At 38.7% G+C, this 25,465-nt stretch overlaps 2 protein-coding genes and 1 pseudogene across 11 annotated transcripts in view; 2 read left to right on the top strand and 1 right to left on the bottom strand.

Moving 5' to 3' along the window:
- The window catches only part of LOC139808631 (venom allergen 3-like), a 38,981-nt pseudogene extending 25,221 nt beyond the window's left edge, over positions 1-13,760 (bottom strand).
- On the top strand, positions 190-10,620 carry LOC139808627 (alpha-tocopherol transfer protein-like). 4 transcript variants are annotated; one of them, XM_071770820.1, is made up of 7 exons: positions 190-310; positions 6,071-6,314; positions 7,615-7,774; positions 7,910-8,090; positions 8,605-8,790; positions 9,089-9,194; positions 9,425-10,620. In XM_071770820.1, exons 2-7 carry the CDS (start codon positions 6,176-6,178, stop codon positions 9,586-9,588), a joined length of 936 nt encoding a protein of 311 aa, XP_071626921.1. In that variant the 5' UTR covers positions 190-310; positions 6,071-6,175; the 3' UTR covers positions 9,589-10,620. The 4 variants fall into 4 exon arrangements, with proteins under 4 accessions (XP_071626921.1, XP_071626923.1, XP_071626920.1 ...); XM_071770819.1 differs by having other exon boundaries at positions 277-650; XM_071770821.1 differs by lacking the exon at positions 190-310 and adding an exon at positions 2,001-2,206.
- A 374-nt stretch (positions 13,761-14,134) lies between the features above and the next one.
- The window catches only part of Rhobtb (Rho-related BTB domain containing), a 29,115-nt gene continuing 17,784 nt past the window's right edge, over positions 14,135-25,465 (top strand). For 2 of the 7 annotated variants that reach the window (XM_071770816.1, XM_071770815.1), the window contains exon 1: positions 17,844-18,760. The gene's annotated coding sequence lies outside the window, so the exon portion shown is untranslated. Of the gene's footprint in view, positions 14,275-17,663; positions 17,809-17,839; positions 18,761-20,070; positions 24,124-25,465 lie in introns of those variants that run through there. The other 5 variants (XM_071770812.1, XM_071770814.1, XM_071770817.1 and 2 more) reach the window with 5 other exon arrangements.

The raw sequence follows: 25,465 nt of genomic DNA on the forward strand, positions 1-25,465 counted from the left end.
AAGTGTTTCTCAAAACTTGATACCTTCACGCGAGATCAATGATCGTAACCGACACTCATCCTCGTAAACCAGTCACGTCAGCAAAGTTTCGTTACGAAAACGTCGAGACGGACACGTCTACATTCTCTATAAGTTTACGCACGTGTTGGGCGTCATGGGCCTGTGTATGTGAACATTCTTCCTATGCGGCGCGTTACATACGTGTATAATGGCCGAATGGTGGGGAACTCGATGTACTACCGGCGCGAGGAAGAGAGGAATCGTTTTGCTTCGAGCAGATAGACATCCTGAGCGACAGGGACCGCGGAAGGTACTCCTTCACTCATCGAGCTAGGCTCCATAGTGCAACGTGCGCGATTTTCACGTCAAGCCTGTGTGATCTTTCGTCACTATTGTGAGGGAACAATCAAGTGTCGCAATATCCGAGATCAATCATCGGAACGTGCTTTCTTTCAATTTTTAAATAATTACATATCGCAAAACACAACGTGCTTTAAATCAAAATTGCATATTTATGAAATTCGCGAAATTGTTTCTTTATTTGTAAAATTTTTGACAAGATCGGAATCTATTTTTTTTAAAAACATTTTTGTGATAAAAGTGGATATATTTACTTGGTAGTTTTGACGACGTATATTTACAGATATCAAGTAAGTGAAAATATGACGTACATGATACTATACAATCAAATTAAAGAAAAACGCTGTTAAGGAAAAAAAAGGCCAAGACTAGATCTTGGTTGGCAAACCACGCGCTGTTACTTTTAAACTTAAAACGCAGTCTCAACCAAAACAAAAACAGAATAATTACAAAATTAAATTGATAATCAATTTAATTATATAGTAACTCTAATCTTTATAAAAAATTAGAAATACATAATACACAAGAAATACAGGAGATATAGTGTAGGATACGGAATATATAAAATGTTGCGAAAAATACTGACATTTAGGCATATATCGTTATATGCCTCGAGGTGATGAATATATTTATTGCATCATGTCCTAGCAGCGTGCCTTAAAACGCGGTTCCTGTACCGGTCTAACCGGTTAATGGGGACCGAATTAAAAGTCAGTAAAAAAGTCAGTGCATGGTTTGTTAAGGCGAAGACGTGTACGTAAAGATTCACTGGAATAATATTATTATCAACCGAGATCCAGTCCCTGACGGTTTAACGACGTTTTTCCTTTGTTTGATTGTATATTTACATTTTTTATTTTCCATATTATTTTTATAAAATTTTAATAAACGTCACGTTTTATTAAACAGACTTTAACGTAAAGACGTTTAATATTTAAAATGTACGTTTATTAGCTTTTTAATTAGAAAAGTTTGATTTCAGATTCATTAATAAGAGGAAAATGCACGAGCATTTTTTTTTTCATTTTCCTAATAGTTTTTATTTTTGTACGTATCTCTTGTCTCTGACACAGTTATTTTTATATCAACCCGCATTTATTTATTAATCTTTTTGGGACCATATCTGATCACTTTATCTTCTCCAACATAAAATTCCTCTCACGTATATTATCCACTCCATGATTTTCACGAGTTTATCAGCAGTATTATTTACAGTTGCACGTAATACGATTATATGGAACGTAGATTATATAAAGTTGCAACTCGGAGCTGCAAATAATTTAGAGTTTCAATTAGAAGTATTTTACAAGTTTTATATAATATTTTTATTTCAGCATCTTTAAATTGTTACTATAATTTCCGTAAAGAAAATCATTTCTCAAGGCTAGTTAATCGATCATGCTCATATTATCCCATCTTTTCGTCAGCAAAATTTGTAAAATAATACAAAAAGTTGTTGGTTGTAACAGTTACAACGAAAGACATTTGCATTATTGTCTCTGTTGCTCTTATAACATGCAAAGTGTAACAAATATTTAAATCAATCGTGCCGTGAAAATCAAAAATTTAACTTGGTGTCAATTCAGGTTTTTAATTTAATTTTAATTTAATTTTTCTCTTTATTGAAAGCGTGTAGAGTAAATATAGGTATATAACGTTGCATAAACAACGAACGTTCTGTCTTGCCCTTTTATGAAGATTATTCACTTTTGCAACTTTGCGATAACAACGGAGAACTGTCGTGAGCTTATCGGTATTCAACGAACTGATCGGCTTTAAAAAACGGGTGCTAGAAATTTGGAAATAATTTGGAACGAGGTCGTCCGCGAGATCGTATTCGTGTCACGTAAGGATTCTTTTTCTTTACGTTTCTCTGACTCGCCCGTGCGCGCGCGCGCGCGTGTGTGTGTGTGTGTGTGTGTTCATTTCGATTACATCCTCATCTTCGTTTCTTAAATACATATTTTAAAGACGTAAACATCCTTTGTAGCATCGAGACCAGATGGCAAATTTTTCAAGTAGCAAGTAAATTGATCTATGATATACGATATAAAGGTCGCACGTGATCGCACGTTGTCTAATGAGCTTGGGTATGATTAATCATGTGAACTATGAAGACGCGAGGGAATACCTGAATGTTAACTATCAATATTAGCATAAAAATGATAGAGAAACTGCAAATAATGTTTAAATTACACGCTTTCTGTGTGTGTGTTCTGTTTAACATACTTCAAAGTTCTTTGAAGTCTATGTTATAAACTCCGTTCATCAGATGGTATTCGGAATTTGTGGCCAAATATTTGTTCGCTAAAATGAGAAAATTAAACTGCGAAGACGTATGACCTAGTGCCATCTTTACCTGTCCTGATAGGAAAAAGTACGAAAGTAAACGACAGATGCAATCTCGCAAATATATTGATGACGAAAGACATTATGTGTGTGTGTGCTTTTTTTAAGTAAAACTTGAGTAAAAAGTTGCAATACTGCGGCAAATTTATTATTTTAGTGTTTTATATCTGCAAATTCTGTCAAGTGTTTAAAAAATTACGCAAACTCAGTTCCTAATTATAAAATAATGAATACGATAACAACGAGGGAATAGTGAGAGAGGCACGCGGAGCCACGAGCGGTACGTCGTGCGCACGCACGATATAGTCTACAAGATGAGACATATTAGGCACGACATCGTTGGATGTTTCGACACTTTTCTTGTGTCATCTTTAGTGTGTAAACAAACGTACGATACATGAAACGTACAAACGCGCGAAACGCAACAAACAAAAACCCGAAACGGACATTGTGATGTCTCGTATCTGATACATTTACCGTATTCGAACGAGGTTTAAGCGGTTCGCTCATTGGGGGGGGCTTCGCCCCCCCCGACCCCCCCAATGGGGGGGCTTTGCCCCCCCATACCCCCCTTCGTAACTGCGCGGACCGAGGCTGGGTTACTGGGGGGGCTTTGCCCCCCCAGACCCCCCCTCGAGGCTGCGTAGATCCAGGCTGGATTACTGGGGGGCTTCGCCCCCCCAGACCCCCCCGAGGCCGCGTGGATCGAGGCTGAGTTGCGGGAAGGATGGGTTCGTTTCATCGTGACGTTGTTGAATGTATTTTTTAAATTACGTTATTTTTCACCGTTCTCTCCAATGCCCGGGGCGAACGCGTCATTAAAATTCGCGTCATCATACTTGGTCCGCTGAACGTTGTGTGTATATATATACAACGAGTCTAGAGTTTATAGAAAAAAATTTTGCAAGTAAAAGTATTTCAGGCACGGTAGTGTCGAATTTGATTCGCGACGCAAAAAAACGCAACAAAAGTGAAACTCGTCTGTTATATATGTCTATGAATTTTATATATATATATATATATATATATATATTTATTTATTTATTCTTAAATATGTTATGTGTCGTGTGCCGTGTGCCGTGTGCCATATATACATATATATATATATATATATTTATTTATTTATAAATATGTTATGTGCCGTGTGCCGTGTGCCGTGTGCCATATATACATATATATATATTTATTTATTTATTTATTCATAAATATGTTATGTGTCGTGTGTCGTGTGCCGTGTGCCATATATACATATATATATATTTATTTATTTATTTATTCATAAATATGTTATGTGTCGTGTGTCATGTGCCGTGTGCCATATATACATATATATATATATATATATATATTTATTTATTTATTTTTAAATATGTTATGTGTCGTGTGCCGTGTGCCGTGTGCCATATATACATATATATATAAATATATTTATTTATTTATTCATAAATATGTTATGTGTCGTGTGTCGTGTGCCGTGTGCCATATATACATATATATATAAATATATTTATTTATTCTTAAATATGTTATGTGTCGTGTGCCGTGTGCCGTGTGCCATATATACATATATATATATATTTATTTATTTATTTATAAATATGTTATGTGCCGTGTGCCGTGTGCCGTGTGCCATATATACATATATATATATATTATATTATATATATAATATATATATATATATATATATATATATATATATATATATATGTATATATTTATTTATTTATTTATAAATATGTTATGTGTCGTGTGCCGTGTGCCATATATACATATATATATAAATATATTTATTTATTTATGAATAAATAAATAAATATATTTATATATATATATATGTATATATGGCACACGGCACACGGCACACGACACATAACATATTTAAAAATAAATAAATAAATACACATATATGTATGTATATATGGCACACGGCACACGACATATAACATAATTAAAAATAAATAAATATATATACATATATGTATGTATATATGGCACACGGCACACGGCACACGACACATAACATATTTATGAATAAATAAATAAATATATATATATGTATATATGGCACACGGCACATGACACACGACACATAACATATTTAAAAATAAATAAATAAATACACATATATGTATGTATATATGGCACACGGCACACGGCACACGGCACACGACATATAACATAATTAAAAACAAATAAATATATATACATATATGTATGTATATATGGCACACGGCACACGGCACACGACACATAACATATTTATGAATAAATAAATAAATATAATATATATATATGTATATATGGCACACGGCACACGGCACACGGCACATAACATATTTATAAATAAATAAATATATATATATATATATATGTATATATGGCACACGGCACACGGCACACGACACATAACATATTTAAAAATAAATAAATAAATAAATAAATAAATATATACATATATATATAAATATATATATAAAATTCATAGACATATATAACAGACGAGTTTCACTTTTGTTACACTTTTTCGCGTCGCGAATCAAATTCGACACTACCGTGCCTGAAATACTTTTACTTGCAAAATTTTTTTCTATAAACTCTAGACTCGTTGTATATATATACACACAACGTTCAGCGGACCAAGTATGATGACGCGAATTTTAATGACGCGTTCGCCCCGGGCATTGGAGAGAACGGTGAAAAATAACGTAATTTAAAAAATACATTCAACAACGTCACGATGAAACGAACCCATCCTTCCCGCAACTCAGCCTCGATCCACACGGCCTCGGGGGGGTCTGGGGGGGCAAAGCCCCCCCAGTAACCCAGCCTTGGGTTCGCGCAGCCTCGGGGAGGGGTCTGGGGAGGCAAAGCCCCCCCCAGTAACCCATCCTCGGTCCGCGCAGCCACTAGGGGGGGTCTGGGGGGGCAAAGCCCCCCCGGTAACCCACACTCGATTTGCACAGTCATGAAGGGGGGTCGGGGGGGGCGAAGCCCCCCCCAATGAGCGAACCGCTTAAACCTCATTCGAATACGGTAAATGTCGCGGATACGACCGTACAATGTCCGTTTCGCGCTTTTGATCGTTGCGTTTCGCGCGTTTGTACGTTTCATGTATCGTACGTTTGTTTACACGCTAAAGATGACACAAGAAAAGTGTCGAAACGTCCGAATATGTATTGACAATGACTAATATGTCTCATCTTGTAGACTATATCGTGCGTGCGCACGACGTACCGCGCGTGGCTCCGCGTGCCTCTCTTACTATTTCCTATTTGATTTATTATGGGTTTATTATGAATAATATAATACAATAATATAATAATAATATAAAAATAAAATTAATGTTATTTCATTACAGTAACATACAATTGGAATTACCTATTTTTCTCTTGCACCAAATCTTGCAATCCTCACATCGTGTGACTAGACAACAATATCGATTTTGTGGCTGTCTCAGAAAATCATGACGTTATTACCGCCAACGCCAGCGCAACAGAAACGTATAGATAAGGAACTTGCACCTGACCCGGAAGTGAGAAAACAAGATATCAGAACGCTTCGAGAATGGCTCTCGAAACAGCCGCATTTGCCGAATCACATAGGTTCGTTTGCAACGTGTTCTAATCACATCAAGGACAATAACATGCGATTTTATTACTATACAAGTATAGCTTTAAATAATTATAATATGCAAGATATTGAAAAATATCTCAACTCTAAATATCTGAACTAACAAGGAAACGAACCCAAGTATTCCTCCTTCCTATATTTCGATGCGCTTCGGATGTATGTTGTAGTATAATTTAAAATAAGGAAAACGTATATTTTTATAAATGCTTTTATGCACCTTAAAAAGGTAAGACATACCTACTTTTGAAAAATTAATTTAAACATATAATATCGAAATAATAGGAGAGATATATAATATAAAAGACATGTTCAAAAATAATTGAGACAATATCTAAACAAAATTTAAACAAAACTTTTATAGTATCAAAAATACTTTTTATTCATATTTTTTTTAAATGTTATATATTTTTCAAAATATCCTACTACCTTTATTTTTTGAAAATTTCGACATATTTTTGTAATTAAATTAAAGCTTATTTAAAGACAAATTTAACAAAATTTAAGACAATATAACAAAATTATTTTCCAAAAATACATTTTTTTTAAATAAATTATAAAAGTACCGGTACCATATGTTTCTATACATATGTGGTATTTGTAACCGTCTTATCCACTTGATATTTGCTCACAACAGCTTTTCTTTTGTTTTTATAACAAAACTTACGTTAGTCAAGGTTTATTCAAAAGAATAAAAAAGTTGATTAGAATAATGTAGCCGTACTAATAGCATTTGTAACATTAATCAATGCCGTGACGCAAAAGCATAATCTTACTTAATCTCGTCTTTCCACGTCACGAAGATGAGCATCGTTATGAACGTGTTTGCGTTAAAAATTCAGTGCAGAGCTTTTTGTCTATTCGTGCTTTATATTATTTGTACTTTATATTTTTACTTTTACTTTGTCTTTTTATGTTAACGAAATTGTTGTATATATGTATATAAATTTTTCTTTTTTATTACAAAACCTATAAAAAACAAATTTTGATATTTTACATATCCAAAGCTTACAAATCAAATAACGGAAAGAATCCTTGGATCCATTTCCTTAAACTTTTCTCTAATAACAGATTTTGCAAGATTTTAACTAAAAAATTATGATAAGAATAAAAGATATTTATTAAAAAGTGAGAAAAATAAAATACCTCACAGCAGTATCCAAAGTTAAGTGAACGTAAATCAAGTTTAGTAAAGAAAACATGTATCCAACGAAAAACGTGTGAAATTTTGCATAAAGGAATGTGATCTTTACACACATCTTTTGTTCATTGCAGACGACGCCAAACTGGAGAGATTTCTTTTCAATTGCAAGAACAGTATCGAGAGATGTAAATTAATCTTGGAAAGATACTACACCGTCCGAACGTCCTTGCCGGAATTTTTCGCCGCTCGAGACCCACTGTCTCAAGACATTCAAGACTGCTTCACAACCATGTAAATAAATCTTTGTTCACAATCTTAAATAGACAAAAAAAAAATTAAAGTAGCTAATGATTTTAGGACAAATCGTCAAGTCCCGATTAAATTTACTATTGCATGTATTACTATATAAACAAATATTTTCGTTAGTGAATGCGTCGTTTTGCCGTCATTAACCGAGGAAGGATACCGTGTCACCATCTTCCGATTACGTAATCCCGACATGGAGAAGTTCTCGGTACAAGCGATAGTCAGACGCGTTTTAATGCAACTTGATATTCGTTTGCTGGAGGAAGTCTGCTTGTCCAATATTTTTGTTTTAGATCTCGAGGTATAACAATGACGTTATTGCCTTCATTTCCATGTTTTTTATTGTACTTTAATGTTTTATCATTGTCCTTATATTAGAATCATAATTATTAATACCTACATTTACATGGGACAACATCTTGAGAACTTTTTGGCATTACTCTCGCGTCTGACGTTTAACGTTCGTAAACAAATATAAAAAACTCATTGTTTTAATACGGTACGTGCATTTTTTACGATATGACAAACTTGAATGCTGATACTTGAGAAAGATAAGAGTGAGTTGAGTATAAAGTTAAAAGAGTGCACTCTTATCTATAGTTACGCTGCTGTTACTTTGAAAATAGATGAGATTGTGCGTAGCTTTATTAAACAAGTCTAAAAGTGAAAATTAAAAAAAAAGTATAAAGGTACTGTAAAATCATGAAAGAAAATCTTTTATTTTATTTTATACTCTTTCTTGCTTTTAAATTGTTCACCAATGATCATTATTGAAATCTTGCGTCGTTTATTTAAAAAGAACGTTGTTCTTTTAGAACTTTAGTATGCCGCACATTGCAAAATTCATTCCAACGCAATCTATCGTGAGGCGCGCAATGTTGGCAGTGCAAGGTAGTATGCCTTACCGATTGGCTGGCGTTTACTTTCTTCACGCACCGTCGTTCATCTCTAATTTAATTAACATGTTTTATCCACTTTTGAAAGAAAAGTTGACTCAGAAGGTAAGGCCAAAGGTTTAAATAAAATAACCACTAATCAAGTCGGAAATACACACAGCAATATATTTATATCACATGTGCGTGAAAAGTGGCCCCTTCCGCGCGTGACACGCGCGCACGGGGCCACTTTCCACGCACTTGTAATATAAAATAGGATGTGTAACAAGTGCGAGAAGTTGAGACGTAGACACGAGTGCGGGTGATCGCACTCGCCTTCTGCTCGTGCGTCCACTCCGCACTCGTGTCCATGTCTCAACTTCTCGCACTTGTTACACAATCAACTATTCTTATCTTTTTGCAGTTTTATATTTTTAATGGTGGCGGGGAAGAATTACATGCTCACCTAAACAAGGATATACTTCCAAACGAATGGGGTGGTAAAGCAGGCACTTTTCGAGAATTAAATGGTAAATATATAATTTTTTTATCTTTAATTTTAGATAACATTGATATATTTGTCACGCTTATAAAAGCGTTTCTACTTTATAAATATTTATAAATAGAATATTTATTATAATTGATCTTTTGTGATATATAATTATATACAATTTAATGTATAGATAAAATTACGAGAATGATTTTAATACATTTATTTGATCTCTATAATATTACGTATCTTTCTTTTACATATACACAGCTGCGTGGCAGGAAAAAATTGAAAAGAATAGAGATTGGTTTTTACGGGATGAAAAGCTGAGTCGCACGAACGAGAAGGCACGTTTACTAGAATCGAAAGCATCCTGTGTTATGATGGAATTCGAAGGAATTCAAGGTTCATTTCGAAAATTGAATATAGATTAATGATAATCTCTATTATATAAATTGTATATATTCCTTCACTAGCAAACGAAAATGTTTGTTAATCCATAACTTCTTATAATTCGATTAAAATTACAAATTATGATTATCATATAACGAAACAAAGATGTAAAATTGCATATAATTATACGGTAATGGATTTATTTTTAAGCGGTAAGGGATTTATATTTAAAAAAATAAAATTTGATACATCGTAGAACTAAGTGCTTCTGGAAAATAATAAAATAAAAAGATAATTTGTTTAGTTGAGAACATAAAGAACTAATCTCTTATTTAAGAACAATATATTTATGTATTTAGAAAGAAGATTTATAAGGTTTTATTAAATTATCAGGTTTTGTGTTCTGAGTTAATTGTTTTTACATTAATTCATTATCCGATGAACGAAGAAGCTTCTATTCTCTTTATTTCATGATATTAGTCTCAAGATAGCGCCACTTCTATGATTATCGTTTTTAGACGCGTATTTCACAGTAGATTTCAGATGAATATTAAATATTTTTCTAAACTTTAATAAAAATTTATATTTATTAAGTAATGTAAAATACATGGGACGATGTGTCTTTACTTTATACTTTATATATATGTTTTTTATTGTCCGTTTAAAAATATATTTAATGTAATACTGTAATAAAACTGATTAAATTTTAAATAAATATTTTGCGTCGTTAGAAGATTATTTATTAAAAAGAATGTAAAACGTCAATAAATTACTATATTTTAAAGCCACGTTTAGTTTGTCACATACATTGTGTTACGAGAAAAAAATAGTATATAGTATTTCCATAAACGTGGAACAAGGAGATTATGTAATTATATGTAAAGACTATACGTGTTGTATTATCGAGTAGAACATAAAAAAATTGCGCCATATAATTTGCATGACCCAGATATGGCTATCGATGTAATAGTGGGCGTCTAATCGCCTTGTACTAGGTTAAATCAATTTATTCTTTGCCAATTTATTTTATGCAACGTAACGAAGATTATAAAATGCATTTATGTCTTTCATAACCGACTGTGAATTATCTTACTTTCATATATATTCAACGGTATATTAACATTTAATGATATAAACATGTTGTGCGTATTTCGACGCAACAGATTTATTTCGAGTTGATGCATCAGTAGGGGAGACCGGGGCGAAGCCGTCATTATTTTTTCGGTGCCGCGTATTAACAACAAACAAATACGTTCAGTAAAATGTGGTATACCGTTGTAAAGAATAAACCCTTGGCTACAAAATTTATACGGACATTTTTGGTCTACGTCGCTTTGTTCAGTGGTAGAGTGAAAACGACAAAGGTGCAAAACGTGAAATGTCAAACGTGCCAGGGCGGAGTCGTCACTCCATTCTCGGACTGACGTTTAAATAAAAATTCATACGTTTATCAAAATGATGGGATACATTTTATTAATTATTTTTTAATAGAAAAATGAAAACATTAATTAAAAACACGATGACACACTTATGTACCATACGCTTGCACGTTTCTCGTCAGCTCTATTCTGTCATCTCTGAGCACACGCAGCACATATTATCCAAGTCCTTGCCGGACCACTACTGTTTCTTTGACTTTGATTTTCGCCGGAAGCCTCCATGATATGGGTTGGTGACGACTTCGCCCCAAACACGAGTTTCAAGTTTGGTCGCTCATAAAATATTAGAAATCAATGAAAATAAAAAAACTTTGCTGGATTCGTGTTCAGCATGCCGTACTCTTTAGAATCACTTGATTTGAGATTCGGAGACGCAATAATATTTTAGATGATACAAATTTTCGACGCGCAAAAAATTTTACTTTTAACCTCCGAAAAGACGTTTGCCTCGATGAGAATCACAACATGGCACATAATCTCATTAACTCCGTTGGTCACGTGGGCACCATAAGCCGCGTTTACAGTATTAATGCCTAATTCACACAACATACAGATTTCGAAATAATTGCAATGACGACTCCGCCCCGCTGACGACTTTGCCCCGGTCTCCCCTACCTATATGTATAATTTAGAAGAGACAAAAAATGCGATTTATTATATCATATTTATCACTAAGAGGACTCCATCCATAATATCAATTTACTATTTATGATCCGATACTATTTATAACTTTTCAGCTGCAATCAGGAAATAATGAAAAAAATTTTATATATTTCATAAATGTCACATTTTTAAAAGAGTTGTGTTTTAATCAGCAAACAATTAAACTTGTAAGCTGTTGCATTTTGACATCACCTTGGATGCTTAACTTTTATTTCTTTAATCTTGTTTATTAATCCAAATGCAAATAAACAGTTTCAAAAAAGTGATCTTTTCTCCCTCATTTGCGTTTGCTGGATGATAAAATTTCTCGAATGGACATTAAACAAATAAAAACAGAGTGCAATAATTTCATTTTAATCTGATTAAAATGTTATTTTAATCTTGATTATGAAATTTTATGAGAAATTTAGCTGATTAGATACTTGTAACAAAGGCAAAAAAATACATAGTTAAAAAATAATATCACTTGCTTCTATATACTCAATGTCTCTTAATTAATCTTCTAGACTTGAACTCTTGTCAGTTATCGACTTTGTGTCTAATAGTGACACCTACTTGTTAAAGAAAATATAAAAACGGCATTTTCATGTGTTGTAAAAATATTTCCCGAAAGATGACTATTATTAATGTTTCTTCAGATGGTATCAAATAGAAATGCAAATTTTTCAAGTAGCGGAAAAAGAAATCACCGTACAAATTACAGAGCGAAATATCGCCGCGAGTCTAAGACGTCTGAAAGTAACTTACGACCGCCGCAATGCACAACGTTGTCTTCTTTCGTCCTCGCTTAACTAACTTAATAAGCTAATGATGCTGGCGGCCTGATGCATCGAATAATGCCTCTGTTGAATCTACTTTGATTCATGCCGAATGAGGCGTTAGAAACATTTGTTTGTCGCTATTGTTAAGGAGCATAAATCGCGAGGCGCGAGGCGTGTCTGACGTACGAGTACATCCAACTTTTTCCACACTGCTCGTCATTCCGAACAGTTTTGTTTTCTTCATTTTGTTCGCGTGCCTCAGGAATGTAATATTCGAGGTCAGTTTAGAGCACAATGGAGATAGTCCGAGGAATGCGCGAGGTGCACGTACCTGCATCGTTTTCGCGCTCCATTGTTGATTTTGTCTTTTGTTTAACCACTTGGCGCCTGTTGCGAGCCTCTTCCCGTCTATCCTTTATCTCTCGATCTCACCACAAAGCGCGCAAAGTGCGCATTAAAGTGTGTTATCAGATATAATTCTCAAGGCGATTTCGCAAAAGTCTTATTTATGCTTTATTAGCCGCTTTATTCCGCCGTATCGTTACGTCACGGAATGATGCATCATTCATTGTTCGTAATGGGACTGATAACGGCGCGCAATGACAAATAATTATTCCATGTACAGCCCAAGTTTTGATTCGCCTCGCGCGTGCTCTGCATATCTGAAGAATCTTAAACAACGCAATAAAGGCTGCTCAAGTTGCCTCGCACATAAATAAAACACACACACACACACACATACACACACACACAGGCGAGTGTTTATTGCGCGTGGAAGCTGCTTTCGCAGAGATGAAATATACATGTATACGATACGGGCGATTCCGATTTCGCTTCGCGCAACCGCATCAATTATGAAGAACGCGCAGCAGATAAACAAGTCAATTTTTTCATATTACGAACTACGCAATACCCGTGTCACTTTTTTTTTTTACTAATTATACGCATTAATGGCCGCGCGTCACCATATTGGATACCAATGAAGCGCGCTGCCTGGTCATAAATCGTTGTCGCTCAGATCGGAAAATTGTTTAGCTTGCATCGTATAAATATCCACGTGTTGTTTACATTGCATTATATAAGCGTCCGAGTGCTCAATCGATACTATATATGTATACACATATTTACTATTTGTAGCAGAATATTAAATATGCTTATCACGAGCGATAAGAGAAGACGTCCTCTCCCCCTCCTCCACCACCCTTCACGTTACCCCTAATTTCAAAAGTTTTCACGAAAATAGAAAACGTAATCAATACAGTTTATTCGCTGTATAAATGAAGGATTCAAATAATGTGTCAAAAATATGCACACAATTTTAAGATGTTAATGTATTCATCGAACGGGGTAATACATTCATAGAAAACGCAATGTTACACCGGATAGAATAATTTTATCAGCTATACTTTGACAAATAAATAGACAATATTATTTGCTGATTCCAGTGGAGGATTGAAAATAGCGCTCGTAACAATCTCCCAAGGTCCCCTTCCATTGACTTCAAGGTAAGCTGCGTGGCAGAACTGTTAGTTCCGTGAACGAATACATCGGTTTTCGTCAGGTATCATCGTCGTGTACATATAACGCCGCGACGCGACGTGCGTCGCACACATCCGTGGATTACTTATCAATGGGGGCCGCATGTTTGTCTTGTTTGGTCGCAAGTCAACGCATTAATGCGCTCTGCGTATAAGACGGCGCCTTCCCGTGTCGCGATTTCAGTTGCGGCCGAACAGAGCCGGCCGAAGGAATTTCACGTGGCCGACTTGGCGCGAGGAGCTGACCACATACGCGCTGACTACGTGGGAGAACGCACGTTGCTGCATTTGATTGCCCCGAAGCGTGTTTTTCTCGCTGCTTATTGGTACGTGCTAGCAAGAGACACGCGATCGCCATTACGCGTGTTTGAGTAATTTCGCGTATTACACTTCCTGCCGGTATTCGAGGCCTCCGCGCGCGTCGCGTTACTCAAGTATCGTTGCCACGTACGCGCCGAAAGTAGGTTCAATTAATTAATCTGTTAAATACTGTCGGTGAATGCACCGTGCATTCGCGATGCGCTGTCGCGGAACCATCACGTTCGCGAGCGATGATTATCTCTGCCGCGGTTTTCGTGGGAAACACGTATGAAATTTGTTCGGTACAAGATTCAGTTTTCTTCAAAGATAAATCGAAATTTGATGATTTTGCAGACGATCTCAGGATATGTTATATGAAGAATAGATGACACATGTAGTTGAAAATAAATGAAGACTTGTCATTAGCTGTCTTTAGTTACCATGTGCTTAGTTTTTTCTAAGTATAATTTATCATTCTACTTGGAGATAACAGATAATAGACTTAAATGACAGTTCATAAATTAAAAGAACACCACGTTGACTTTAACATACATCTTAATTTATATTAAAGAAATGAAGAAAATATTTATCTATGATTATTAAAGATTGATGAAAACATAATTTATATTAGAGGCATTTAGTTTAAAATAATTTTAGATCTCGAATAAACACCGCTTGAAAACACGGTAACTGATTTTTATTACGGCAATCGAAGATATGATAAATTTACGACCGTTAAATTGCAACCGTTGATTCGCATCGATATAGCCTGATGATTATTCAACGCGATTCGCCTTTATTCGAGCGCGATCGAACGTGTGTCAACGGTGATGCACGTGATCACAATTGTAGTTGATCTCGTCCGCGTCGAATAAACATTGGTTTCCTCGCAATCAGTCGGAGTTTGCGGATTGCGAAGTTTAACGCGGCGCGGCGGCGCGCTTTTGCGTGTCTCCGTTGTATTGCTGAAACCCCATAAAAGCCTTCCATTGTCTCGCTATTACATTCGCGAACGTGACCGTTGTAACAATTAACAGACGGTGGATGGTGGTGGGTCGCGCACACAGTCACATCCCTGCCGCAAAGCGCGGCGCGGCAGGGTGGATTGATTTTTCGCCCCCTGACGTCACGACGGATCCAGCATGCGCGTGGTAGTCAAATACGGTGCCGACATCGGTACCGATGCACAATGCCTATCAAATGAGGGATAAAGCTTGTTATTCCACTAGTTACGACGTATTTGATTGCTCATTAACAGCAAATTATTTTTACTATTGAAAGGACGTTTGCTGGTCTTAAATACAATGTATTACGTTATCATTATCATAATAATATATTATCAATACGTCATTATTTTAAAAAATTAATGAAATAATTTTTGTTTATTTAATATACGTATATATAATGATATGTATATGTTTGTGTAAGGTATATATAATTAAAACTCAATTATATATATATATATATATATATATATATATATATAATTCAGCTTTAAACATTATTTTTTTGCTATTAGCGTAAATATAAATATTGTATAACTAATATTTATATCAATCAGAATTAAATTAATCTTTTAATATTGTACGCATCATATTCCTAATTAATAACCGGATACCCGTTTACGTTTAGCTTATTAAAGTTTAAGACCGCAGAAGAAAATATTGAGTGATTATATGGTGCGGAGATCAAGTCAGCTTCGTGCTCTATTCGGGCTTGATGAGGCTGTTTGGAGTTTTATTCAGCAAATTCCATTGACGATGATCAAACCCTTAAGTGTTGCTAACAGCTATTGACACTGACAAGTAATAGATATATATAGGATGGCTATACCAGGGGTGGGAGGGTAAGGTCTGACGTACGTAGAATACATAGCGGAACAAATAGTGTTTTAATATGAGCGCGCTCGTAAGTACCTCTCTTTTTCGCATCAAAAAGAAATATAATAATAAGTCTGTCATCACGCAGCACCATCAAAATCTAGAGTCCTATATAGATAATCAGAGAGGCAACATTGACGATTATAGCGATCTATCGCAACCTATCGCGATTATCCGCCATGTTGCTTCTATTATGAGTAAAAAAAGTTGAAGGAAGAAGGTTAAATTGTAAGAAGGGGAGAAAAGTAAGTGTTTCCTAAATAAAATTACTCGAGAAATTACTAATAGATATTTTCCTATTATTGTTTTCACCGATAAATTACCATTAACGTTAGTACAAATGCGCATTATACATATTGCGCTACTGATTGCTAATACCTACAATGTAGTAGGGAAACAAATAAATGGCGTTATGATCATGTGATTTAGGCAGCTGATCAGACTATACCCCTAAATGTCGCCTCTCTGATTATCTAGGACTCTATCAAAATCGAATATCCAATTATTGTGTAACTTCCCCTAAACGGGGAATTGCGACTACTTTCTATATAGAAGAATTTGCTAGACAAACTAATATTGATCTTCTTCATTTCTCTTACTTCTTCACTTGTCTAAAGCCTTCAGAAGCAAAACGATAGATATCTTCACTACGCAAATGAACGACGGTTTCTTGATGTATTCATACTCTTCGGCAATTCTTGTCGTTGCAATTATGAAGAAAGTTTTGATTAAATCAGATGATAATCTTGAAGAAGGAGAAGCGACAACTGTGTGTGGAAAATTAGAGTCCAAATACTTTCTTCCAATTATCGCAAACGCAATCGTAAACTAAGCTTCGTAGGTCGTTCGAGAAATACCGTGGAGAAATATCGCGTCGTTGTGCTAGGTGATTTCAGGCGAGAATCTCTTTAAAGACGGTATTTCCCCGAGGAGAGATTCACCTACACAAGAGGGATCGGTGTGTGAGCGTATCGTTGTGTCTCACAAGGGAGAGGCATCGTCGAAGGGACGAGTGTCGGGTGGCGCGAGACGCGTTTATATATAAAATAACATCAAGATCACGTCGGTCGTCGGTGGGCGGATAGGAATAGGGAGGTGAAAGCGAACGAGGGAGAAGGTGGATATCACGGGGTGGCTGTGGTTCGGATGTGCGGGGGAACGTCGGGGTCACGGTGGGTTCATTCAGCGATGTGCAGTTGGCCGGGTGCTGTCTGACTCGTCTCATCAGCCGCCGTCGCGTTCTCTCTCTCTCTCCCTCTGTCACTCTCTCTCCTCTCATCTTTCTCTTCATGGTCGTTCCCTCTCTAGGCTTCATCCGCCGGCGCGTTAGAACCGTTCTCCCTACCCTTATCCTACCCCCAACGGCCCCAACCCGTTGTACATACGGTTTTCACCGTCGTCGACGGCCACCGGGGCAGCACCGAGCGAACGTCCGTCGACGACGGCGATCGCGATTTTTCCTTTGTCTCTCCTCCGCCGCCGCCGGTTTCGCGGCTGCTCGCGACGGTCGCGGCGGCGTATACCGCGCACGGTACACGTGCGTCGACATGACGGCAGCAGCGCGACGTCCGATCGTCCACGTCGTCCACCTGGCCACCGAGCCTTGGCTGCAACGCGCGGTGGCGGCAGTGTCAGCCTCGGCGGTGACTTCGATCGGCCGACGGCTCTCGTAAAGCGGAGGTGGGTCACGTCGAGCTCCCGCGCGCTTGAGCGATCAGTCGTTGACAGGTGGTGCGCAGTTCTACTTGGTACACACGCTCGAACGCGCGGATTCTCCAATGTCTACGTGTCTCCTCCGCGTGCAGGAGAAATCCGTGCGCGTGGATTCGCGAAACGTTAATCGGCGCCCTCGTGAATTATCCGCCCGAGGGCAAGGCGGGGAGAGAGAGAAACGAATTGACCGAGAGAGACCCGAGGGAGAGGGTAGAGAATCGTAGAGGGGTGGTGGATGCGCGAGGAGGCGCGTTCGCGAGTAAAGAAACGTCAGATCTTAGAAAACGGGGGGATCTCCGATCGCGTGTCGGCACGACCGTTCTCTCGGAGAACCTCCACATCGTGAACGATTAATAATAACAACTTGCCGTCGCGATCGTACGGAGAACGTTGGAGAACGCGTCCTCCGCGACCGTCGCCGCCAAGAAAGATAGAGCCGTTTGTGAGATCGAATTTCTTCGCACGATCGAGGTGCACGATCGTTAATCCGGGCGGGCAGAAGGTATATCCGATTCGGAGCGCGGTTTCGGTCCGAGGAGAGAGCGCACGGGACGTATTCCTTCCTTCCTCGCCTCGGTGGAATGCCCCTCCTCGAACGCCCGCCCTGTCAGGACGTCAGCTGGAACTTGCGTGGAACGTCCTGGTTGCGCGATGTGCCGCCGCTGCAGCTTCTAGAGTTCTAGTCCGTCGCCGCGCTCCGACCGACGACGGCGGCCGCAGACGGGAGGCACGGTGGAGCGGCGATCGTTAGACTTTTACTCCGTCACACCGCTTACACCGCGATTCGCGACGTGGTGCAATCCGCGCTCGCCTACTCTACGCGGAGGGAACCCCGGCCCTTGCACCGCCCCGGCACGGATAAGGGAGACATCCGTTCGAGTACGCCTCATCGTCAACCAGGCGGGAGAGCTGCACGCGGGTAATTTCTCGAGCGTCGACTGAACTCGGTCTCCTCGCTCTTTCTCTCTCTCTCTCTCTCTCTCTCTCTCTCTCTCTATCCGCACTTCTCTCTCCTCGCGGCTACGCAGTCAATTATATATATACATATGTGTGTATATATATTCCACATATATATTCTATGCTCTCTATTCGCGCGAGAGAACGTGCCTCCTCGCCAAACTCGTCGCGCGTATTCGCGTAGCATCCATCAGCCAAAATGTAGCTATCATCGAAAGAAAAAAGAGAGCAAGAGAAAGAGAGAGAGAGCTTATAAACTAGCTTGCATTACGCGATTCTTGCAATTTTCTCGATGTCATCTCGCAGAGGATCTAAAGTGTGTTACGTTGCGGGAGAAACATCGAGAAGACGCTTGCAAATTGATCACGCTTAGATCCATCGTGCTTTGGCAAAACGACGAAGTCGCGATCAACGTCGTTGTATATCCGTTCCAGCAATTCGCGCGGCACTTGTAACTCGCAACGTTGAAAATTTGCGAAAAATATTCGTTCTTTCGAATCTCCCTCTCTCTCTCGCGATGCTCGCATCCAGCACTTCTCTCAGCGAGACGCTGCCCAGATAGCACGCTTGTCTAAAAGATGTCGTAAAGATGTCTTTTAGACACGTGTGTCTAAAAGATGTCTTTACGACGTCTTTTAGACATACGTGCTGTCTGGCTGATATTCGGGACGAAAAATGATCGCGACGGAGTGGCCGAACGACGCGACGCGTCGTAGTGCTTTTGGCGTCGGTGCACGTTACACGCGTCGCGCGTGGTCGTTGACTATTATTCCACCTATTTATCTCTGACTCGTCTCTTTCTCTCTCTTCGGCTATCTGTCCATCTCGCTTTTAACTTATATAAGAGAGCACTGTCTGCAATGCGAGAGTGCGAACGCGTCCCCGGTCCCCGGCCGCGATGCAGAGGCGAGTCTCGAACTCGCGGCGCCCCCGGCAATCTCGCGATCGTTAACGTTGTCAGGAATGTTAGAGGATCGTTATAATGTTGCGGCTGCAATTAACATTTAGCGCGTGTACATTAAGCGCGCACCCGCAACACGTGCCACGCGCAACGTATAACGTGTTATCGTTACATACATTATGTACGTTCAAATCATCCGATCGGATGATTCACTGTCCCTAATTTGTTATTGCGAGCAGCCAATATATATATATATATATATATATATATATATATATATTTCCTTCTCGTCGTAATAATCATGTTATTACTCCAACAACCTTATTGTACCTGCCTTCCCTCGTTGCCGCGATCATTTCCCCAAACGGCGCAATCTGCTCGTAATCGGCCTCGCCGTTCGCGGCGATGCGTGATAAAAACGATTACGCTTCTCGAGTGACCCGTCTGCGTGGACGCGCGGCGTACCAATGGAGATTGGAACTCGACCGTCGACCTACAGCCGCGGGCCGCGGCATAGTTGAAAATTGATTTATGCCCTCTCTCTAACATTGTACGAGACGCTCCGTATCGCTCGGCGCGTTGCCGCATACTCGCGATCATTTGCCGTAACGACCGCCGCCGATTGTTGCGTGCATCGCGATTTAAGCGGCGCGTGCCAATGCCGTTTCGCGAAACTTTGCGAGCCTAGGTATAGGTATGTGTCTGTTTTTTTTTTATTGCAAAACTGGCTGCATTAGTTCAGAGTTTATCTTTTTCCCTTCAATGTGGAGTGATGCAGCCTGCAGTTCAGCAATAGATAACAGACCCTATATCGCCTGCGTCTCGGAAGGAACACAGAGACAGTTGTTTCCGATATCGACGATGCGATATCGGTGTGACGTAGCATGGATAAGGACGTCGGAAACGTGATACAAGCGTCGCCACGCGACATGCCCATAAAGCGCGATCGACAGGTATACACGTGACACGCGACACGCGACGGTACGATTTCCGGAGTAATCGCGACACCGTCGCGTCGCGTCGCGCCGAGCAGAGGAACCGCTCGCGGGTCCACTGTCGCAGTTCTGCGATTAGCCGCTGAAAGAGGTCGGCAATAAGAACACCGTTTACCTAATTAACACGGCCGACGGACGGACGCGGGCTCGGCCGTTGCGCGGCTCGTTGACCCCGCGTGCACGTCTTGGACTTGGACCGTCCTTCGGGCGGATTGATTTACGCGCCGCTCGATGGAGCGGCGCGGCGCGACGCGGCACAACGACGCGACAGTTCGGCAAACGGAGAAGGCGAGTAAAGTAGCGAGTTGTGAGGCGCGAACGAAGGAGAATGGAAGAAAGCGGAGGATATAGGATATAGTGCGCCGACCCGAGCTACCCGCCTACTCGATTTTTCCCATTATACTTGGCCGACGCGACGGCGGTGACCCGGGTCCTCTTCTACTCGCCCGCCGCGGCTGACCTCCCCGCGACCCGTTCTGCAATGCGTCAGCAACGGCTTCTACCGCCGCCGCTGGCGCGCGGTATCTACAATATATACGCTCCCGCACGTTCTACATCCGTTCTCCGCTCCTCTCCTCTCGCGGCTAGCCGACTACAATGCGGGTACATTGAGCGTCATATACGCCGTCGACGTTCACCGAATCACGTTTTCTATAAAGCCATTTCCGGAAGAAACGCGCACCTAGTTATCGCACGTCGTAAAAGCGTCCGCGGCGAAAAAAGGTAGAAGGCAAACGTGGGTGCTGGGCAATAATTAACGCGGCGATTAAAATTTTACACATTTTACCACAAGCTACGTAACGGTTATTGATAAACGTTGACATGTTCGGTATTTAACATTAAGCGACGAAAGCAACGGTACGTGCACTGGAAATTATATTAATGAATTAAATGAAGGAAATTATTAACACGATTAGGGGATATTCGGAAGCGGCTTGGAAATCACGAACCCGTGGACGTTGCTCGTCGTTGCGGATCTACGAAAATATACTCGCCGAAGCTATTAGGATTTGACTATTTAAAGCGGACTAATAGTCGTTTCTGCTATGTATATCGATGACGTCAGGACGATATTTCTCTGACTAAATACGTTCTCATGTAAATGCACATATATAGGACAGTGAAACAGAAACTAAAATCGATTTAAAACCTTGGAAATAGCTTGTTTGGCGCGTCATTGATTAAAGTTTCAGAATGTGTAAAAACAGTTTAATCATATTGAGTAATCAGCCATATGTTTAATGTCGCACTGCGTGCGCTGCATTACGTTTTCTGTGTTCTACAACGAAAGGCAACGAATAAATATCTCGCGAAATATTTTTTTATATCGTAAAACTTTTAACTGTTAAATTATTTTACTTAACTTTGTATATTTTTAAAATTGGATTTCCGTAGGTTTTCTCACTTCTGAAATACGTGGTATACGTATGCCAACTATCTCATCACTTTAATAGCACAATAGTATACGTTCCGCATGGAAAGCAATCATTAGGCTTCTTTCGATTAATAAAGTACAACAGCAAATTTACGACTAACGTACGACGATAAAAATCATGAAATTCTAATGTTTTTAATTCTTTCAAACTATAGTTTAGAAAGATGCAGCAAAATGGGAAACTTGCTCGAATATCATGTAGCTTTCAAGTATCACATCGCGATTGCATATTTTCTTAGTAACGTGGGATGGTATTTTACGATATCAACCACGTGCAAATGAAATATTATTAGCTATTACCGAATCCATAATACAATACTATTGATTTTAGTAACAACGGGTGCGATATTTGATTGGAAATAAAACTTCATATAATTTACGTCCTTGAAAATACAAACACAGAGGGAGATATACAATTTAAAATTAATTTTAAGAAGAATGTAGCATTTGTGATCCTTTTTTTTTTTGTTACTAAATCTTTATTTTTTTTTTCGTACATTTCAGTTTGCTTTAATTTGTTTTTGCTTCAAACGAATCGTTTTAGTCGGAGCCTTTTGCAGATTTGGACAAAACGTTCATTATAATGTCCGTTTATTTAATGTCCGTCGCACGTGGTGCGTAGCCTAACAGAAAGTATGAAAACAACTTAACGTCATATTAGTAAAGATCGATAGGCCTTGCTAAAGTTGATAAGGACTTTTTTTGTTGCCTATTCCAACTGATGAAAACTATCCGCTTTATTAACTTATGCTTTATCATACACGTCAGAACTGTATTATACGCGTGGTTTACTGCATATTGCTTGAAACACGCTTGTACTAATTTGAATTTATATGTGTACATAATACTATGTTTACAAGCGTTAAGAAGCTGTAAAATATATGCGAGATGACGGAAAGCATTGCGTTTAAAAAGTTCAAAAGGAGTCAGCGTGGCATATGTCACTCTTAGCATACATACATGCAAACTGTTCTCGATACAACGTTTGACACGTTAAAAAAATTAAAGTCGGTTTTAACTTGAAGATTGGCTATTTACGACTCATAATGGATCAAAAGAACTGCGCTACCTATAGCACATGGGCGATGATTGCCGCATAATATCTTAGCCTCGCTAGCAATTTGAACCGAGATACAGTTCTCGGATTACGGCGGATTACACGAAATTACAGTAATAATAATCCCGATGAAGAAAAACTCCGTTTGAGGCGGGGATCCGCGAAACGAGCGCTCGCCGCGCAAGCGATATTACGCGAGATCGTCATCTATTATATTTACCGATTCAGCGCCGTTAACGTTCAATAGGACACACGATAAGGGAAATGATTACATTTGTAGATTATATGATATCTAAAAATACGAGGTCAGATTGACACGCGAAGAGCCAGATTGCAACTAATTATCCACCACCCTAGCCGAATCAATAATTTTACATATACGAAGCGTTTTATCGATGCGATCACTCGGACGCGCGGAACGGGGCGGATATACATATTCTATTTCCAATTCATTTTTAATCACGATGATGCACGATTTGCTGAATGAACGGAGAGAGCGGACACTTGCCATAAATTCCATTTCATGAAAGTAGGTCTCGTCCAAAGACACTTCCCGGAAAACGTCAGCGAAACAGGCGGGACTATTGAGCGACACGAGGCTTTCGAGTTTCGCATCGTGACTCAGTGAATATTACGTTTTGCGTATCTCGAGTATAGTTGTCACCTGGTATTATCGACATGTTTCCTCTAGGCACACAATATATTATCGTAACAAGCGGATATTATAACATTATACCCGTCGCATGCAGCGCAAGAGCGTTGCCTTGGGGATGTATTTGACATGAAAGTCACGGGTAAACTAATTCTCTCTCTCTCTCTCTCCCCCCTCTCTCTCTCTCTTGCTCTTTTCTTACTACGTAGCTTTTACTCATTCCGCTTGAGATTAAATCTACAGCTGTGGCTAATCGAACGGATTACAGATTGTCGGCGACGACAGGTAAAATGAAATTTACCTTCACGTATTTACAGTCAAACGTGGCGTATATTTGCTATAGCTCGGATTATAGGTTCACGATCGTTGCACGTTTAAAAAATAGCAATATATTTTTATAGACTATAAAAAAACTCGGGTTTTTACTTCTTTTCGGAGAAAAATATTGTGACAGAGTCTGAATTTACTTTACTTGGAGAGTTTAGCTCTCTAAATAAGAGTTTTAACAGCAAGAATGTATATAAAATCTAATTGCGAATTTAGTATAGATTTATAAAACATTATTATATGATATAGAATTGTCTGAAGAATAAAGATAAAATTAAATTTATTGATAATTGAGTTGACACATTCTTTAATATCGGGGAACGTGAACGACATTTAATATTAAAAGTTCAGACATGGGTTAACCTAAAATGAATAATTAAGTTAATGAATATTTAAGTAATATACGTATATATAACACTGTCTGTGAGACCTTCCAAGCATCTTCGTCAGATATGCTACAGCGTGTTTCGAGTTCATCCATACCCAGACAGCACGCATGTCTAGAAGACATCTTAGAGGCATCTTTATATACAACGTCTTTTAGACATGCATGCTATCTGGGGTATAAGATCTATAAAATTAAATGTAATGGTGAACAGACAATTTCTTTTGTACGGAAACTAGAGCTGCGAAGGAAAAGCTGACAAGATGTTGAATGGAAATTCATAGAAGGAGGTTAATATAGCGTGTGGCCGGCGAGAATGTTCACCAAGCGGCAAGATTTTTGAGAATGACGTAGTCAGAGAGGTGATATATATATATATATATATATATATATATATATATATATATATATATATATATACGCGTTCATTCTGGGTTGAAGCAATATGGAAATCGAGGCTGAGATCTCGCGAAGCTTTGGTTCTAAATACAGAAAAAAACCCTTTTTCTAGGGTCAAATCATACTCGCTTGTAATATATACACACGCACACACACAATGGACACGAGTACGTATTAGAAGTGACTAAACGTTTCAGATTCTTATCCTCTCTCGTGCCTAATATACACCTACCAATATCGTTCAACTATGAATATGCTTTTTTGCGAATACGTTCATCTTCGTACGTTGTCAACGTATCGTTTTAGTTTGATGTGATGGATGATGGTATCTACGGTCATAGATTATTTTCGGCACGAATATAATTTTTCTCCCCACTTTCCGCATCTTCGACTGTTCCGAAGATGTGACCGAAGAGGTCAAGCTTGAGGGGACGTAGCTTTCGGTCACGAGTTTTGTGTGCTCCGATTAATCGAATGTTGAGATAATTTACTTACATGACTACTTTCCAAGCAAAT

The sequence above is a fragment of the Temnothorax longispinosus genome, chromosome 2 (genome assembly GCF_030848805.1).
Source record: "Temnothorax longispinosus isolate EJ_2023e chromosome 2, Tlon_JGU_v1, whole genome shotgun sequence".
Classification (NCBI taxonomy): Eukaryota; Metazoa; Arthropoda; class Insecta; order Hymenoptera; family Formicidae; genus Temnothorax; species Temnothorax longispinosus.

Coding starts and splice junctions, on each gene's coding strand:
- LOC139808627 (XM_071770820.1), top strand. CDS start 6,176: ATGACGTTATTACCGCCAACGCCAGCGCAACAGAAACGTATAGATAAG. Junction 7,775..7,909: donor CAAGACTGCTTCACAACCAT/GTAAATAAATCT, acceptor TATTTTCGTTAG/TGAATGCGTCGTTTTGCCGT. Junction 8,091..8,604: donor TTTTTGTTTTAGATCTCGAG/GTATAACAATGA, acceptor TTGTTCTTTTAG/AACTTTAGTATGCCGCACAT.